Source organism: Buteo buteo, chromosome 13 (assembly GCF_964188355.1).
Source record: "Buteo buteo chromosome 13, bButBut1.hap1.1, whole genome shotgun sequence".
Taxonomy (NCBI): Eukaryota; Metazoa; Chordata; class Aves; order Accipitriformes; family Accipitridae; genus Buteo; species Buteo buteo.
Window position 1 is genome coordinate 15,245,394 of NC_134183.1, and position 17,071 is coordinate 15,262,464.

The following is a 17,071-nucleotide window of genomic DNA, read 5'->3' on the forward strand; positions in this document are numbered from 1 at the left end:
AGTTCATTCTTCATACCCTTTTTCCTTTGAAGACTTTGCTGCTGCCATGAAAATCAAAAACATTGTTTTATTTCCTACAAACACTGGAGCTTTCTGTAAAAACCTGGTTCTGCTTCTCTCCAGCCACAGCATGGATAATTTCAGAGTGTCCCATGAGATGGGAATCCCACCCGTTAGAGCCGTAAGTCATCTCTCCGGGAAACTGCCATACATCATGCTACAGCTGGTCTCTTGCGCTAAGGGCTTGCGCAGGATGGGAAAGCAAACCCTGAGCTGAACCCAAGCCAGGTGCTGGAGCAGTCTGCTGTGTCCAAACGGATCCTTTTGCTTTTTTCCTTTATTCCTCCTCAAAAAGGCTGCAAGCTTCAGGCACTGGATTTGCCCGCAGTCCTGTTGAGCAACACAACAGAGACCACAGGTCCTCCATCACGACCACCATCTGCCTTTCCCATATTCCCAACTTCTCTGTTGACATTTCTAACAATGCTTCCTACGGGTTTGAAATTGGACTTCTCTGGCAGCCCCATCTTCTGTGTCAACTCAGCCATCAAGTCTTTCTACAGCTGGTCAGAAGTTTTCCAAGGGAACAGTTTCCACTGGAAAACCATTTGACAGATGATAAAAACAGTACATCCCAGAGCGCTCTGCACGCCTGGACCTTCAGTGTTTTACCTCCTTGATGATGCCCTTTATGCTGAAACACGTCCCTGATCAGCTTGAAGCAAATAACCAGCTTTCAGCTTGCAAATGAAATTCTCAGTTTTGACAACAAAACAAGAAGCCCAAACGTCTCCAGAGCGCAAAAGTCCCTTTTCCAGCCCATTCAGCCACTCCACCTTTCCTCCCTTTCCAACCCCAGTGCCAAGACCCCATCAGTGCCTGGCCAGCCCTGCTCTGCTCCAGCAACACTGAAGACAGAGGAGCAAGTCAACTGCTAGGTCATGAGATCATACTAAAGACACAAAATTAATATTGCATCTTCCTCTGCAGGGACTAAACTGCAGCAAGCTATGCCAGAGTTATGGTGTGTGCATCAACACTGCATGTTTTAATCAAGAAAGGTGTAACTTATGAGATTACAAGTCACAATATGAATTGCAGCACACAGACATGGAGGAGATGATCCTATGCAACAGCTATGGATGCTGTTGCTCTCATCACCAGGGCACCATGAACCAAACACTGGAGTCCTCCTTGCTGTTTCTCCCATGTAGGAGCTCATGAGAAAGCAAGCCACCTCGTTATGGAGAAGTGTGAAGCAGTCCATTAAAGGAGTGAAAGCCAGGCAGTGGCAGAGCCAGAGAGCTAGGCTGTTTTGAAGAACAATATGTTTTATTTTGCAGGAAACCATGTGGGTTTTTTCCTACTCTTTCACCACTCAAGAGCAGCAAAATGATCTGGTTGCCTTTCCATCCGATGTCTCCCTGTTTCTACCCATGGCCCACATAGGTGCACCATCTTTCTAAAGGCATGGATTTTTTTTTTTTTTAATCATTCTCCTTAACTCACGGAGTCCCTAGGAAAGACGGCCATCTCTTCCCATGAAGTAGAACAGGCTCTTGCACAGCCAGAGTTCTGCTTTCATACATGACTTTACCCTAATCGATTTTTTTTGTTTTATTTAAAACATGTAAAAAGCCTCACCTGTTTTTGGCAACTCCATCTTTGAGTCACCCTCATTCTGTCTGTAGAGTAAGAAACCCAAAAGCCAAGTGAAAACGGCCACATGAAATACAGCACAGGCAGAGAGAAGCAAATCTGGGCTTTGGTCGCAGTTTAGCAGAACAGCATTGCTGACCAAACATTTCCTTGAAATTGTTTGGATTTTCCATGGATTTAAATTTACAGATCACTCGATAGTATTTATCGATGAGTAATGCATCTCCACGGTATACCCCACTGTGAGTCATGGAAGACTGCAGTCAGCCTTAAGAAAAACATATAGAGAACTAAAATCCATAATGTTTTATGCGACGCAAAAAAATTACAATAAGGCTGGAATTTAGTGGAGAAGCCAAACAGGCTTTCTCTCCCTCCTTCAGGTCTCCGGTGTCTCAGGAGAAGAGCTAGATACCAAAGAAATGAATCATATATTGAATGCCAACCTCTATATGTCCAAACCCCATAATTACATGTTAATAAGAAAGCAAGCATTGTTCAAAATGCCAGTGGTATGAAATGAAGATTGCAACTAATGTAAGTACATCAGAAACCTAAAGAACCTTAGCACGATGTGCCAGCTGTAATGTCAAGGCAGAGTGAAAAGAAAAAAAGGCAGTAAAAAATACAAAGCCAAGAATCTTAATTTCTCTCCTTCACTGCTAGCCGTGCCCGGTTTTGCAAGCTTTCTGACACATGCAGCTCTCCATGCCACAATCAATTTGTTAGTGCAGTCATGGGCTTCTCCGCACTGTTCAACTCCAAGGTAATACTCAAAATCCCACTGGTGTTCATGCTGATCCAAGCTCTGTGCTGCTCAGGACGCCGGGATACCGACACTTTCTGCTGTGACGAGGTTTGCATTTCAAGCAAAAACCAAGATTCCTCCTCCCACCTTCCCAAATTTAACTGATGACATTTAATCTCTTCTTTGGCAGAACTCCATGTAAGTATTAAAAAACCCCAAAATACTAACTTCTCCAAGGGAGCAAACCAACTTGTTCCTCTGTGTTTCTGCTGTCTCACTCTTTGGCTCCTTTAATTCATGGGGGCTTGATGGTCCTTGGAGAAAATCAGGTTGAGAAGACCTCTTGTGGCCTCCTGCTGAGAATGTGTTTTATGACATGCCACGTGTAAGTAGCAGTCCCAGTGCTACAGGGAGCCAAGAGGGGATCTCACCTCCCGCTGCTTCCCCTGCAGCTCTGCTGGGGTCCCGGTGGCACAAAGACGTCGCTCGCCCTTCCCTGTGTGCACACTGCCAAGCAGTGGCTCTGCTGACAAGGAGAAGGGCAGCTGGGCAGCAGGATCTCCAGGCAGAGTAGGGCAGGAGCTGGCAGGCTTGGTTTGTGTCCAGGAGAACAGGCGGGGAAGGACAGCTCTTCTCCCCCACGCAGCCGGTGACCAGCTCCAGCCTGCCCTCCGTGCCCAGGTTAGTAGCTTGAGGCACTAGATCCATCAGCTATGGCAGCAGAAGGTCCTCCTCCTCCCAACATACCCTGTGGACTCCAGGCCGTGCCAGCTCTCCGCCCTGAGGAATCCTTGCAGGGGAACAACTCCTTCAGGACCAGGATTGCTCCTGGTTCCCTGAGCTCCTGGTAACAGTGGAAAATGCACAGACTGAAAAGAACAAGGTGCTCCAGAGTCCTACAACCTCTGCCTGGCCTTTGGGAAGGGAAAAGCAGCCCGAGCGCCCAGTTCAGAAGGCCGAGGGCCAGCACATGCCTCCAGCGTATCCCTTTCCCACTGCTTCACCAAGCCTTCAGCACCTTCAAGGCTAACACTTGCTGAAAGAAGAGAAAGCTATTTGTTCTGCTACAGAAAACCTTGCCATCTGCTCCAGGGACTAAGAGGACACGTCCAGGATCACCGTTTCCACCACACACCACCCTTCACACTGCAGCCAAGCAGCCTCATTCATCCATTCCAAAATATACAAGATTATATTTGGGTCAAACTTTGATACCCCCGAGCAACACAGAACACTTCATCCTCTCGACAGCAGGTCCGGAGGCAGCAGACGGTGGTTTGAAAATACATGGCGGTGACAAAGAACCATCCCAGGCCATCAGCTGTGGCAGCCCTCATCAGATCATTCACAGCTAAAGAGCAACACTGAGAAAACAAACAGCAGTATCGATTCCAGCAAACACAGTTATTAGTTAGAGTTGTTATTTTAAAAGCACATACTGAGAAGTTTTCCCTTTTCCAGCTGCTTATTTTGTTTTATTCGAACAAAACCCATGGACATTAATTTTAGCTGTACTTAATTGAATAATTTCTCTGGGGAATAGTTCAGGGCGAGTTTTAAAGCTGCCTGTTTCCAAGAGCCATTACTAATTGGCATATACCACAGTGTCAGTGTGCCAACCAAAATAGTACGCTTTAATGTTACTGGAACTACTCTCAGTCCAGATGTGTTGAGAACTCCCAGTGATATAAGGCAGGCAATAACTATATTCACATGATATGGTATTTTGAGTATCCTTCCCCAGTTATCTGGAAGGAGATAATAGTCTCCTTCACCAGAAATATTCAAGTGTAAAGCCAGGTCATTCGTTCCTCCCCTTTACTCCCAACAAGTGACCTTTCCTTTTTATTTACCGTGTTTAAAGCAGACCAGCACAGTTACCTAGTTATCAAATTCACATTAACATTAAAAAAAAAAAAGAGAAAACAACAAACCCTCTTGCAAGAATTATAAAAGGTTGCCTCTGATTTACAGCATTCACTGAAGTCAACATTGCCGTACACCCAGTGCACTCTGTTCAGTATGTGACACACCAAGCTCACAGCAAGTACTAGCTCCTTGTACTTGTAGTCATCTCTTATTTTTATTCAAATCCAAAATCTGAGTGCTCTAGCAACAAAACCAGAGATTTTTAGGCCAGACTATCAAAACTTCCAACAAAATCTTCACATTATAGGGACAATGTCGTTAAACTATTTTTCTACAGACTCACTTTGAGAGAAAGCAAGGAAATACTGCTAACAGATAAAAGAATCATAAATTCTGCATCTCTAGGAAAGCCTGGAGCACTAAGAGACTGGAAGGCTACTTACATTCATATAACAAAACCCTGCCAATCAAAACACTTTTCCTGTTATGATATGTTTGTTTTCTGCAAACTTACAGCAAAAAATGAAAGGACAGAAGCTAATTCAGACTCTGTATTTGTTTGTTTTCCCTTTATCCAAAATCTAAGCAGGATTTTTAAAATACTGCCTTCGGAAATTCTTCATAATATTCATCCCTACATTCTTTTGGTAACTCTAATTTATCCCAAGTTTGTACACCATTGCAATACTTTTCCAAAGATGTCAATAGCTTTAATTACAAAGAAGCATCAGTTGCCATAATTACACTAAGGTAGAAGGTATAGCAATTCCCCATAAAATACCACTAAAACCTGGTTTTTAGTCTAGGTTTCTGGTCCATTACTCAAAAAAAAAAAAATCACTTAAGTTATACTCCATGCAGCTGTTGTCACTTTAAGATCTACTTCACAATTACTACTTCCACACTTCTTAAAGTGTGGACCCATCACAGTAATGTAATGTAATGTAATGTAATCCTTGTGGGTACCAAAGAACCAGGCCTTAGTCCCACTAGAAAAAATAAATAAATAAAAAAAATAACACAGTGAGACAGCATCTCATCTACTTGGGTCACAGCCACCTCAACCCAGATATACACCTTTCTTCCATGAGATAAAAATCAATTCTCATCTATTTTCTCAACTCTGAGAGTAGCTGTAGTTAAGGCATCTACGGGAGGACTCTCTTAAAAGCCAGCACGTTGCCTACTAAGGGTTTACTCACAAGAGGTGCTCCCCATAAATCCACCCTCGCCTTGCATGCCATCCGTCAGCCCAACAATACATCACGACTGCCCGACCCCGGGCCGGCCAGCGAGACGGGGCTGTGAACGTCTCTTTGATGAACTGGGGCTGTGAAAGATGCCGCAGCACGCTGATGGATAACCCTCCGAGGCCGGCTCCTTCCTCCCGGACAAAGGCCCCGTCACTTGGGAGTCCCGGCAGAAGTTTCCCAAGCACCTTTGAAAGAAAAAAACCTCATTTCTCAAAACCTGCCTACGAGACAGCTCCAGCTCTAAGGCGATTTCAAGCGATGATTATAAATGGCTAATGTCATTTTGTCCCCACGAGAAAAATCACCAAATTGTTTGGCTTTGCTGGGAGCGAGGCTGAGCGGAATCACCCCGCTCTGTGGCAAGTGCCTTCAAAGAAAGAAATACTGAAATTCCTGACATGTCTAGCAGGCTGCGCAGGATGTATAAACTCATTCCTACACAAATTAAAGAAAACTCAATCCAAAAAGCAGGACCGATCCATTCCCAAAGTGTTAACTGTAACACTATTTCCAACCCACGAGAGCGTCCCACATTTTTTACATTAAAAACCTTAAAAGTTAGTGAAACACTTCATTGCTGCCACGGTCCCTACAACTGAGAATAATTCAACAACTGGAGATTAAGTGCTCTCGGTTTCGAAGCAGATTAAGGAAGATTGGAAAAAATGACCAGCAGTGCTCTTGCATAGCTGGAGACCAAAAATATATTACATGGACTGCAGTTTGAGGAGCAAAAAGGGAATATAACTCAGCGTGCTGATGTGATGCTGACTTTAGTGATTCAAGCTTAAGTGGTGCGTTCCTTTCCTTCCAGTTTCAGTCATTTAATGAACGGGCAGTGCCACTCTCAGGTGGTAGACACACAGACCAGTGACCTGCCACATGCGGGAGGGTTTCTCAGTGTGACTGACACAGTATAGAGCTCATCCCCTGCCATTAACCCTTACCCTTCAAAGGAAGATGGGGTTTGTTGTTTCCTTTTTTTTTTTTTTTTTTTTTTTTAAATGAAAAGGCACTTTAGAAATTTGATGAGCACCCTTCCCCCAGACAGGCCAATCTAACCCTACAGTCTGTCTCTGAAGGAGCAGCTCAAACACCATGAGCTCCTCACCAATAACCTCTGCAGCACCCCAACATCACACAGCAGTAGATGCAAAATTTACTTTAAAAAAATTCCACTGGTCAAGTCCTGGCCCCTGATTATGGGAAGGTGTCAGATGGGGCTAGGAGTTCACATAATCTTTTGAATGATCTTAATGTATAGCCCTAAGGAAGATGCCCTTCAGCGTGCCCATACCGAAGTGATGCAGATCAGTGACAGCACGCTGGAACACACCAGAAGGGGTCATGAGGCCAGGTGGAAAGATCTTCCTCACCAGCCCATCCCTTATACCCATAGGAGCTGACAAGAACTCCAGGAAAGTTCACCAAAACCACACTCAAAACGACCGACCACCTCTGCCAACTGCTAAAAGCTTACTTCTACCAGCCAACAGGTACTGCCAGTCTCCTCTGCTCTATACATCCGCAGTCAAACCTCTTCTAAAATAACTCAGTCTCACCGGAGCATTAAGAGACTTGTTCAATTCTGCTCAAGGTATTTAGAGAAGAGGAAAATGCAGAACCATGTACTAGTGAGTTGTCAAGCCTGCAAAACACAACTGCCATTTTAATAAACATTCAGGTTGGTAATAAGCCAAGAGAGCATCACAGTATTCACCACAAGAGCATCATGCTGTGGACAGCTGCATGGCATTATCCTCTTGGATCACAAACGAGGAGGAAAGCCACTTTAGAACTGGTCTACCAATCATGGGAGGAACCAGAAAACTTGCAAGTGCTTCATGGTTACAATATTGAAAGCAGCTGATAAAGCTAAGGTCAACCCAGGCACCTGGGACTGATCTCCAGCTGACATACTTCATCAAGCTCTACTGGAATCAATGGTAAATTGACTAAATTAGCAAGAGGAATACATCATCTAACAACATGTTCAGAGCTGAGCAAATACCAGGAATCAGAAGCACTGCAGTGAAGGACCTCCTCTGATATTGCTGGCATTATTTGCGTCCTACCTGCCCCGTTGTCTGCCCAGAAGTCTGAAACAGACCAAAAGCAGAAAAAGACATCACTTGAGTTGATGGCTCAGAAATATTCCATTCCAAGTCTGCAGTCATGGAAAAAGTTCAGATTACTCAGAGAAGCGGTTAAAACAACAGAAAGGGTGGAAGAAGAACTTCCACAGATAAGACGACCTCAAGTCTATGAATCCTGGTTAGCCTTAGCTAATGATTTTCTTTCTTCCCACTTCCTTCCACCAAAAGTTGTGCCAACTTTCCACATGCCCTCCCATGGATTTTCTGCAGATGTGGCTGAACACTTACTGTTTAGCGTGGCTCTGTGCCCATGGATTTTTGCAGAGCAAGGAAAGGCTCTTATACAGAGGGAGCCCTTATACAGCTGCTCCACTCCTCTATGATTTTCTCCTTTCTACAGTTCATTTGTTGGAAGGACCAAAAGTGATTAATTGGCAAAAGCTGCACAAAGCTGAGGGTTTAGTGCCACTAAGCAACATGTCTGTAAGACACTTCAGAAGACCGTGGCTAAATACTGGTTTGATCTCGATGCACGAGTTCTGAATTCCTGTGTGACGAACTCCAGCACAGGAAGGAAACCTTAAGCCTCCACTTTATCAAGCTACACAAATACACAGTTTATCAAACTGAAGAGATTACTAGTGCTTATTGTGCTTCTCCTGCAACTGTTTGCAGAAGCTGACTGTTTGATCGCTCTCAGATGTATGGGAAGAAACCAGCACACTACCTTACTGCAGCAGCAGCAAGAGCATATACCTCAAACATTTTCTCTAGCCAAACTACTTTGTTTCAAACCCCCCCGCCCCCCCCCAAACCAAAACCCAAAACCAAAACAAACAAAAAAAGGGAAAGAATGTGAATACATACAGGACAAAAAATTAACTCCTAGCTATGTGTGTGCATTCTCAAAGTCATTATTTCCAATTACTCAACTTACAACATCCCACTTAAAAAAAATACACTGATACTACAAAAGGCACTTTCAGCCTAGGATTATTTTTTTCCTAATTTTTAACTAGGAAAAATGTAAGCCATTTTTGTCATTTGTTAAACCCTTTTCTTAGCATACTTGTACTAATCTGTTGTTCCACAACATGGTAAAAAGACAGAGATCTTTCTGACAACAACAAATATCAACTGGATATACAAACTGTGCCTCTTCTACTTGCAAAATCACTGGTCTACAGAGGCTTCCTAAATCTGATCAGAAGAGAACACCAATCAGATTATTAGTGCCAAATAAAAAGCCACAAGCTTTTTACTTTACAACCCCAGTTTCAATAAATCACAATGCAAAGCTCTGCCATCTCTACCCCATTATATTTCTCAAGGCAACTTGAGAAAGACCTGCCCTATAAGATCTGCCCTTTTTAACTTGTGAGGCTAGGAGTTCAATTTTAAGACATCTGGTAGTACAGGCTCCTAATGTCTGCTCTTTCCATATGGGCTGGGAGAAAGTTATAGATGTTTTCATCTTTTCTTTGAAAGGACAATGAACTCTTGCTGCATCATTTCCAACCCAAATAATTCTGAAACCCAAACGGATATTAATTGATAGATGCATTGTACAAATCTTCACGAGCACAAAGGATCAGATTCAATGGCTTGGCTGAGGCCATTATGTTTCTCTCTAAAAAAATGTTTTGGACATTAAACACCACTATTATACCCTTTTCCAATTCAGTCATGCTTTAGAGAATCCCCATACTCTGGTCAGACCCTTCACCCCGCAATGGGGACGATGGTGAACAGCCGCTGCAGCAGACCCACACCACCTGGGCCTTCCTCCACGCACCCTGAAAACAAGGATAATCCCATTTATAAGCCCCCTCATGAAACTGGGGGGAGGGGGGAGACAGTTTGTCAAATTGTAAAGTGTGAGCTACTGTCTTTACTTATGAATATTGGGGAAACACCGTCATTTCCAAGTAAGCACCCACAGTTGTCCCCCCATCACTACACATCTTTTAGCAGAAGCAATACCCCTGCCATTCTTTAACCTGCACAAATTGCATGAAGATGCATAATTTGATTATCTGATATTTTGTAAAATCTTATGAAGCTTTTGATACGGGCAGTAACAGGTGCACTGAAAGCCGAAGGGTACCTGCAGCCTGGCCAAAGGTGACACACTTTCAAATCTCTGGATTTTGAAGTTTCACGCCATCAGCTAACAGCAGTATTTCAAGACTTCAGATGTTCGGTTCTGGGCCTCAATCTTAAATTATTTTTTCAAATGCTCTTAAAACACATTTAATCCTTTGTTTTCTTTCCGAGGAGAAAGGTTTCACATCTGGACTGTCAACCTGCATTCCAAAGCATTAGCTTGGCAAATTAAAGCAGCTGAGCTGTAAATCTCCAAGAAGAGGACTTGTCATGGAAATCGCAACTCAGCATTAACTATGAGCCCAGTTCAGCAAGAAAGCCAACATAAAAAGCCCAAACAATGCAGGCGGCGTCAAGACAACTTTGAAAATGAATCCTGCTGTCTGATAGAGCAAGCTAACCTAACTTAACCAACCCAGACTTGTAGCAGCATCTTTGTACCTGGCTTTAATATGAAACAGTCACAGAAGAGCCCATCAGTTATGTAGCTGAATTATGCAGATCATTTTCTACAACCAGCACCCCAATTTGATGGGAAGACTGCAGTTTTCAAATGTACCTTGTGAAAGTTGAATGCTCAGTCCCCATTAACTCCAAGAGAGCCGAGGTCCTCGTTCCCTTGGACTGCCACCTCTAATGGCTCTCTTCTAGGTATGAATTACACAAGCAGTAAGATAGAAAGCAACCAGACGAGTTCCAAAGAATTAAATTCTTCCAGCCAGACTTCAATGGAAATCCAAATGCCAGCAACGCTGATGCAAAGTGGAACCAGCAGCAAAAGGGTGCAGAACGGTAAAAATGAAAAATATAAAAATCGTGATCTCCCCAGTGCCCCAGGATAACGGCATGTTGCTGAAGTGTCTCAGCTAATGTAATAAAAAAGTGTTAATGTAACATTTTTTGATCATTGCACCATTTATTTATTCAGATTTTCACATTTATAAGTTAGCTGCTAAAAAGAATTCCATTTTTGCTATTAATTTTTTTTTTCCTTTAGAGGGAAAGCAGTTTTGGAAAAAAACAACTTAAAGCTTAAATCAGCTCTAGAGCAGCTTGGAAGAAAGGACTGGCTGATCCACAGAAGACACCTAAGGAACAATGGTCTGGCTGGTTAACTCTTCTGTCAGCACTCACTTCACAAAACACTCTGCAGTCTAACTCAATTACTTTTTATACTTTATACTAAAGTACTTTATTAAATCTCTCTTCCTACCAAACATACAATGCAGAGCTTTGTGTGTTGGGGTCTTAAGATTTTTTCATTCTTTCAGCTCTAGTTCCCTGCCTGTGTCTCTACTGACCTATGCCACACCAGGTATGAGTTCATCTCTTCACCTTCACTGCTGAACACCATGGCCTCTTACTTCTTCCAAAAACTGGACAAACACTCTACATGATCAATTCAAAACAGTTCTTCTGTTGAATTAACGGCGTTACCACAATGCTCTGCTGCCGCATGAAGTCTGCCAAAAAATACCCTTATCCTATAACGACCGTAACTGTTACGTAGCCAGCTTGCTAACATATACAGTTACTAGAACCACATTGAGTCTTTCCTGTCTGGTTCCTGAATGAACAAGAAAATACAGAGAAGTTTTGCCCCAAACTAAGACGAGTAGTATGATACAAGTACTATGATACCTGTACCTTGATACCTAAAGGAAAAACATTGCGTAGAACCATGTTATTATCTACCCACATCACTGCTATCAGCATCCTGGGCCACCAGAACAGCTTCCTCTACTGTTTTTGTGATATTACCTACCAACTTTTCCCACTCTGCCCCCATCTTGTACCCTCCACCTCCTGTCCACCGACTCGGTAAGCTCCAGGCTAAATGTACATGCGTATCCATGTCCAATTTCTCCCAAGGGCATCAGAAGCGAGAGGTCAGGGGGAAGAGACAACACAGGCTGCACCTGACTCCTGCCTTCCCCGGAGGTGATCCTGCCGTGACAATGCTGTGTACATCCCTTCTCTGGGAGGTGCTGGAGGATTACCCTGTGTCTTCTATCTGCAGACCTTTCAACAAAAGACACTATTATAAGATTAAAACCCAGCTGAAGTAATTGTGTATGGAAATTCCTTTTATTAGGGCTGTGGATCGAGTCTTATCAGGTTTCACGGCTCAGAGAGCGGATTCTGGCAGCCAGGCGTGTTTGTTAATAGCTATTCCAGCTGTGGCCGACTATTTTTGCTCACCTGTTTTTTGTCATGCTGAAACAAGACACACCACCATGTTCTGTGACAGATATTTTCGTTAGAGTAACACATTTCTCCTTCATCACTTAATATCAAGTGCTCAGCATAATTAAACCGGCTACCCACAACACCTCTGCCATCCAGCATGCGGATACCCCATTCACTGCTCACAACACCAGAGAGCTGTAGCTTACTCCTGGCACAGGTCTCAAAATGGAAAAAAAGGCAGATAAACCACTAGAACAGCGTCCGCTCCAGCCTACAGTCCAGAAGCAGCTATCCAAAAGTTCAAGTTAATGCTTGAAACAGGGTGAAAAGCATTACAACAGGCAAAGGACAGTAAACAACAGGCAAGAATTCGACCAAACAGTGCAAATGTCATCATGGGGTTATGTTCCTATATCCACTATAGAGCACTGCACCACTGTAACCAAGAGTCGAAGGAACTTGGAGGAAGCCCTCCAGGTCAGGAGCTTCAGGCAGTCTAGGACATTTATCCCAGGAATGACCACCTTTGTGGTGGTATTCAGCACCCAGCTTAAAAACTTGTCATCGCCAAGGTCTAACACTTACGGTACTACATAGGTGAGCCAACAGGTACCAGCTGGTAGGTATATATAACACACCACCAGAGAGACAGCAAAGGGATAGGAAACAGCAATAGAAACACAGAAAAAAACCACAGAAGAAAGGGTTGAGGAGAGCAAATATGCTGGCAGAAAGAAATGGGATGGCCTGGCAAGCTGGCATGTTCCCTGACCTCAAACTTGACTGCCCAGATTGGTTCAGATATTTTGATTTTCTACCTCAAGCTGTGATCACTAGGCATCAGTTCCTTCTCAAGGAGGCTTAAACAGAGCACTGAAAACCCACCTGTCAAAGCCTGACATCCTTCCCCCACCAGCAACTGAACACACGGCCGGCCTGAAACACATTCCTCCTAGGTAATACCCAATGCATTTTGAAATCTCAGCTGAGCAAAACCTTCAGCTCACCAGCTTCCCTTTCCTCTCCTACTAGCTCCTATTTTCCAAACTCTGAATGTCCTGGAGATGCTACTTACAAGAGAAGACAACAGAAAACAGGCTGTCTGCTGAACTGCTCTGCTGTAAAGTGTTATTATGTGCAATATGGAAAAGTAAGAGAGCACAGCTCAAGCCAGACAGAAGATGCTGCTTTTATCAGGGCGCTTCAGCAGCATCCAAGAGAAGACTTCTTTGAGAATAACTTCAGAAAAGGACACAAATTTCTCTTATTTCTTTTCTTGTCCTGGGCACACTTATAAAAAGTCCAGTCTGGCTTCTCAGATGCCATTATCACCATCACATGTGGAGTTCAGCTACTTTAAATGCCTTTTAAAGTTGGTTGTTCTCACTTCCAGCAAGTTCCTCACCCTCTACTGCAGCTGAAATTTTAAGACGCTGGGAGGAACAGCACATATAACCTCACATAACCCAGTAGGATTTAGCGCTTAACATCCTTGCAGAAGAGGAAGGCAACACAAGACCATGTAACAATCCTAGAGCTCATCCTGCAGAAGCTCCTACAGCCAAACCAAACCTGCCTGGTCCCAGGTTTGTACTACAGCAGGATGAAATTCGCAGTACTGGCTGAAATCACCGTCGGCATCACATCGGAAGGGTCACTGTCACCGACAAATGCTGTGCACCACCAAATCAGGCCCCGGAGCATCACACCCGCACAGAGCTGCATCCACCCCAAGCAGTGCTGATGAAACTGGATGTACCAAGTTTCCGTGTTTCAAGCCCACTAACACAAGCTCGGGCACCTCCACTCCATCCAGCCCCAAATAACCAGATATATGCCCTCAAAGGTCTTTGAAACTTTATTCTTATAAGTTTAGGGCTGCAGATGTTTAAACAATTAGCAAAATATCATCCATACTCTAAGCATCCTTCTTGCTTCAAGTTTTCTTCTTTCTCCTGGCCAGAGGAGAATGATGCGTGCACCTGTGGATGCAGAGAGCACATTAAAGCCCCAAATCAGCAACCGAGTTAGCTCAGCACACCAGCCATCTCCCAGGCATCTCCTCCTGTACGGATCGATAGCGCTACTCGTACTGGCCTGTCATAACTCTGGACTAAATGAAAACCAAACACCAAAACGAGCGCTCATTTTCTGATGTTTATTGGCTGAGGTAATGGGTCTGAGCAAAAAACGTCGCTTTCACAGGGCAGAACACACTGTTTATAATGCAAGCTTTTGAAGTCCAGCACGAAAAAAAATAAAGAGGGTTTTGTTGTTTTGTGTGCAGGGTTTTTTCCCCCCTTCTTTTTTTGAACGATGTGATACAAACCAGCTTGATACACAAATTAGAGGTGATCTCATCAGTCCATTAGCCCAACTAAAGCAAGACCATCACTTGCAAGGGGATGTGCTGGCTAGATACTACTGATTGGCCTGTGAGTAGCATTAATATGGGGGTACAAATGCAGCCTTCATTACACAGGCAAGGCATGGCTCCCAGCTTTCAATCTGCTGCAAACAGTTTCGCTGTATTGAAAAGTGGGATTTTAGAGTAGCGTCTCACACTTACCGCTCTAGTATTTAGGCAGAGACTATGGCTAGTCTTGCCACCTCTCTTGATAGAAGGAAATGACCTACAGACATCATATGCATCGCTGATTCACACGAAACAGATGCCTTGTACAGAGTGTCAGCCCCTGAAAGGAGGGGAGGAAAAGCACTTGAAAATTCAGTAAGAATAGTAAAATGTGGTTTAGAAGCTTTCGCCTTTCATTTCTCATAAACTAGAACTCCATCACATCTTTCCACCAAGTTTCTTTTGATTTCTTTGTTGTAGAACGAACAATGCTTGAAAGCTAAGAAAGTCTCATTTCTAAGATGTTTCTGTTTTCAATCGAGCAGCAGAACTATTTATTTTCCTAGCCAGTGATGGAATTAAACAATTTGTCTTTGAAAACTCTATAAGCCTTCACCCTGACAAACCCCCCATCTGCTTTTCAGATTAAGGTACTTTGATTTTTACCAGCTAAAGGTTTATGAACTGCTGTATAAACCCAATTACTCTCATAGTAAATTATTTAAAGCTTACATGTTATTTTTTAAATTTTTCCCCATGGAGTACTCTGGAGATTCGGAAAAGAAAAGGCTCACTAGGGCGTTTTGAATTAAAAATGCGTAACAGGGAAAACCATGGAGCTTCCAGAAACTCGGAATAAAAAACCCCCTCAACATAGTTAAGTGAGGATGAGACACACCCCAGGAGAGACTTTTCAGGGTAGGACTGTTAAAAAAAGAAAAAAAAAAGCTCCATTTCGGTGCAAGGAAGTTTTTTAAAAACAGATTAAGTTTCATCTGAGGTAGTATTTATTCCTTAGCTGGTCTCTGCCTCATTTCCTGATTGAAAACAGGGATAGGAGAGATCTTTGTGTACTCGCTTTAGATGTCATCAGCAGAAAACACACCGTGGACAGTGTTTCATTTAAAAGGAAAGCTGCCCTTCGTGCTCGTTGTCTCTGTTTTAGCTGTGTCCACAAAGGCACAGAGCATCCCAGGAGCAAAGGAGGCAGGCTGGAGTCCCAGCTGGGATAACGAGGGAGGCCACGTGGAGCATGGGACAAGAAGAACTGAGCCCACTACTGCTTCTCCAAACTAGGACTGATCTAGAAGAAAAAAAACACCAGTCCTTGGCAATAATCACAATATAATGCTAGCAGAAGCTAATTCATTTTCTGGTCACCACTTCTGGGACAATTTTCACTGCCCAGAGAAAGGGGCAGGGCAGGCAGCATTGCTGCCCCAACAGCAGCTCTCGTTATAGATCAATTCCTGAGCCCAAATCCTCCATTCTCTGGAGCAACTCTTCTCCACTGGGGCACAGAAATAAGCACAAAATCTCTCATTTGAAGTCACAGTGCTTTAGCAAGACTACTGCAGGGATGGTATTTGCTTGGCTATGGTATGATACAGTATTGTTTGGAGACCACTAGCAATGCACCTTTATCTTCTGCTATACATCAAAAGCTAAGGAGAGATCCCCAAATTTAATTATGACATTCTTAGTTTTATGACAGTGAGTAACCGTTCCCATAAATTAATATTTGTCACATGCAAACTGTTAAAGAAAGTTATAGCCCTAGGCAAGTTAACAAGAGTGACCAGAAGCTTACAAGAAGTGTCCCTTCAGGATGTACCCAAACCAGGGCACACAAAGGGAAGGCAGGGGAACACCCCACTTTTAAAGAGCTGGCATTCACAGTGATTTGTTCTGCACAGTTCTTTTCCTGGTACGTTTTGTCATTTATGCACTGAAGCACAAAAAAAGTGTGTTAAAACAGCATCTCAGCAACACTGAGCGATTCACTTGAGATGTCTGGTCTGCATGTGCCTGTAGTGCAAAAGACTGACTTACGTGACCAGAAGCACTGATTTCCAGCATCCCAGCCTACCAGTTACTCTCCCTTCTGCCACCCATACAGCACAGCTAAGCAGCAGCCAGGTGAAATGACTTAGTTATTTAGATTAATTAATCAGGGAAGAGCAGGCAACAGCACTAACTCCCACAAGCATAATACAGCTAAATCAAACTGATGCTTTCCTTCAGAGCTGGTGACTTCCCTGAAGCTTAGCAAGGCTGAGTCCAGAGGTTCAGTACCATGTCCCACACGGCGTTAGAGGAATGCCAGGGAAAGCATGCAGCTCGGACAGCACAGGGACTAGACCTCCAGCCGCAGAATGATAAATAGTTTCCCAAGAGCTCCTTGCTGCGAGACTGGCCCCTGCTGTCAGACCAGCACTAACAGATTTCAGCTGGGGGTGGTTACCCACCAACTGGTCCCTGGACAAGGAAGACCAAGGTGCTGAGTTCTACAGCTGCAGCTCCTTCAGGGAAAGGCAGCAGTGCCTGCCAGCACAGTCAGTCAGTCAGTCTGTGCCACCCAGCCAAGCCCTGCAGAGCTGCCTCTGGGAGGATGAGGACCCCCCCCGCCTCCAAAGATACATCCCTGGTGCCCATCTGCAAGGCAAAACAAGAAGGAATTTTCAAAGTTGTCAGTTTTCTAATGTAAAGCACTGGTATCCAGCTATAAAAGACTAGGTAGAGGGGAGTTGCAGCTAAGAGGAAGGTCTGAACAGCAGCTGGAAGACAGCAAGGA

The 17,071-nt window shown here is 43.9% G+C and overlaps 1 protein-coding gene across 2 annotated transcripts in view; it reads right to left on the bottom strand.

Moving 5' to 3' along the window:
* The window catches only part of STX8 (syntaxin 8), a 112,725-nt gene that overhangs the window by 51,082 nt on the left and 44,572 nt on the right, over positions 1–17,071 (bottom strand). Inside the window, exon 7 of one of the 2 annotated variants that reach the window (XM_075044864.1) lies at positions 14,487–14,617. The exons of the other annotated variant lie outside the window; for it this stretch is intronic. Coding sequence (XP_074900965.1) covers positions 14,502–14,617 — 116 coding nt within the window. The 3' untranslated portion in view covers positions 14,487–14,501. Of the gene's footprint in view, positions 1–14,486; positions 14,618–17,071 lie in introns of those variants that run through there. 2 annotated transcript variants of the gene reach the window in all.